The sequence below is a fragment of the Cynocephalus volans genome, chromosome 1, assembly GCF_027409185.1.
Source record: "Cynocephalus volans isolate mCynVol1 chromosome 1, mCynVol1.pri, whole genome shotgun sequence".
NCBI classification, from domain to species: Eukaryota; Metazoa; Chordata; class Mammalia; order Dermoptera; family Cynocephalidae; genus Cynocephalus; species Cynocephalus volans.
In genome coordinates this window covers 178,095,156-178,098,113 of record NC_084460.1, presented here as the reverse complement: position 1 = coordinate 178,098,113, position 2,958 = coordinate 178,095,156, and the positions used below count along the sequence as shown (strand labels likewise).

At 41.5% G+C, this 2,958-nt stretch overlaps 1 protein-coding gene across 1 annotated transcript; it reads left to right on the top strand.

The window, feature by feature from the left end:
* The first annotated feature begins 2,320 nt into the window (after positions 1 to 2,320).
* On the top strand, positions 2,321 to 2,743 carry LOC134372214 (keratin-associated protein 21-1-like). The gene has a single exon (XM_063089551.1). It carries the CDS (start codon positions 2,321 to 2,323, stop codon positions 2,741 to 2,743), a length of 423 nt encoding a protein of 140 aa, XP_062945621.1.
* Positions 2,744 to 2,958: the final 215 nt, after the last annotated feature.

Sequence of the window (2,958 nt, the reverse complement as noted above, 5' to 3'; positions counted from 1 at the left end):
AAAAAGGTAGAGAGTATGTCGGAGTATACTGAAATCTTACATCTGTTTGTAATTCAAAATGTCTCAAACAAACAAAAGAGAAGGAATTTCATCATATATTTTCAAAGGTTCAGTTGATCCAGAAATAGAACAATTGGGAATATGCATACACCCATCATCGGAGCACCTACATATACAAAGCAAAGTTTAATAGACCTCAAGGTATTAGTAGCACTCAAGAGAGAGAGAGATATCTGTAAAACCATAAGTGTACGAAAAGTAACGACTCCACTTTCAACACTGGCTAGATCATTTCGATAGAGAATCAGTCAGGAGCATTTAGTCCGGAACTACGTTTTAGATGAAACGGATATAAGCGATGTATACAGAACATGTTATTAAATAGCAGCACAGTACACATTATTCTCAAATCTGCATGGAACCTTTCCATGAAGAAATCACAAATATGGTCTCAAAACAAGTCCTAACATTTTCAGAAGCTTATCGACTTATCCAGCATGTTTTCTGAACACAAGGATGTAACTAGAAATAACTAATAGAAGGAATTCCAGAAATTTCACAAACATGGAGAAATTAAGAACTATGGACCTAACCACCGAAGTGTCAAAGAAGAAAGAAAAAGGAAAGGTAAAACATTTCTGGATGCATGCAAACAAAAATGGAAACACAACACACCAGAACTTCTAAAATTTAGCAAAAGCAGCTCTAAGAGGACGGGGTTTGTAACACTAAACACCTGTATCAAACAAGCAACTGTCCCATGTAGACAACCTGACTTGACCCTCTAGTGAACCAGAATACAAATAAACAATCTATGCCATAGTTCGCAGAAGACAGAGGATAATAAAGATCGGAACAGAAATAAATGAAACAGAAAGTCAAATGCATTCAGAAAGATCAGGAGAGTTTTTGTTTATTAATAAAAATCAACAAAATGTCAGAGCTGCATTGAATGAGGAAGAAAAGGGAGAAGACTGAAATAAATAAACACAGAAATAAAGAGGAGACTTTGCCACTGATACCACAGCAATAAAATTCGTGAGGCCACTATGCGCAGTGTCGTGCCAATAAATTGGATAACCTAGAAGAAATGGATCAATTACCAAGTCCATACGACCTAACCAAAATAATTCATGAAGAAATGGAAATGATGAAGGGAACAATAAGAAGTCAGTTGTCAATGGTCTCCCATTGAAAGAAAGCTCATAACCTGATGGCTTCACTGCTGAATTCTACAAAACGTTTAAAAAAGAACTAAGTACCTCAGAAAGGTCAACGATTACTCATTTCCTAATTGCAAGGTATCCAAACAAAAAGTACGATAAGTAAATTACATTTTCAAGTAGAGTTTTGTTTTTTTTGTTTTTTGTTTTTTTTTGGAGAAGACAGATAAGACAAAAATGAGAATACTACTGTGAAGTCTGGGAGTATCACTCATCGATTGGCTTTACCCTTTATTGGGAAGCATGGATCTATAGCACCAATATGAGAGTCGTCCGAGTAAACCCACAGACAGTCTTGCATTGAACAATCGAACTTTCACAAAGATCTTGTTGATCTCAGGCCTGTTTCTCATTCGACGTGGACGCCTTTGGGTAAGTGTGTCTTTTCATATATAGGAGAAATGATACGTCTGTGTACATAACTGACCAGCAGGGGTTTCAGAAAGAAACAATTTTGTCCCAGAGAAAGCGAGAAAGTCATGATCTGCTTGGAAAAGGAGGGGATAGGCAAGCTTTCCTTCAGGGAGATGGAGAACATTTCAGGGCGTGGTTGTAGCATTTGGAAATACTCAATTTATTGCCCAAAGTCTATGCAAGTAAGTTAGAGTCATTTTGCTGGAAAAAGACAAAGTACGGAGGTAGGAGAAAATGGGAACCAACGTGCTGCTGCTGGTGATACTTTTAATAGTATTGAGTAGAGCTTCTTCTTCAGTAAGTGCTTTCCAAGACCTTGACAGAGCAGTGCGATAACGAAACACACATTTATAGATGAAACATATTTTGGTGATGTGTTATGTCATGGTCATAAAATTCAATGATGGTTGTGTCAGCTTGGGTCCATCGAAAATGGATCCTTTTCTTTCAAGGCTTGAGAAAATTCCTGGGGAAGCAGGAAATCAATTATAAATCCCTAACAAAATGATTGCCCACAGAATGAGCTCATTTTAGGCAAATGGTTGTTAAATGAGAGAACAAAGCCCACGTGAGGGTTGACCTATTCATCCCAGTAAGTATATAAAGGTCCTGGAAGAGAGGACGACACTCACACTTCAGCAATATCCTCCTACCTCTTGACTGAAACCTCACCTCCTGACACGATGTGTGGCAACTACGGTGGAAACTCCTGTGGGGGCTGTGGCTCCGGCTGTGGCTGCGGTTGCGGATACGGCTCTGGCTGCGGATGCGGCTCTTGCGGTGGCTGTGGCTCTGACTGTGGATATGGCTCTGGCTGTGGCTCTGGCTGTGGATACGGCTCTGGCTGTGGATGTGGCCCCGGCTGTGGATACGGCTCTTGCGGTGGCTGTGGCTCTGGCTGTGGATACGGCTCTTGCGGTGGCTGTGGCTCTGGCTGTGGCTGTGGCTCTGGCTGTGGCTCCAACTGTGGATACGGCTCTGGCTGTGGATACGGCTCTAAATATGGACTAGGCTGTGGATATGGCTCCCGCTATGGCTGTGGATATGGCTCTGGCTCCTGTGGCTACCGGCCACTTTGCTACAGAAAATACTATACCTCTTGCTGATTCCCATGACGGCAGATCCTTCTTGCCTCTGAAATGACCACTCCAAGTACAATGGCGGTAGAAATCCTCCCTATCCTTTCACTTCACTCCGAAGTAAGAATTGATTATTGTCTGCGGGGGACCTGATTTAATGTCGAAGGATCTGTCTTCAGCTGACGGTGACTGAGGGGTTTCATCACATCCCTGGAAACAAAAGATCTTATCCCGATCACTTT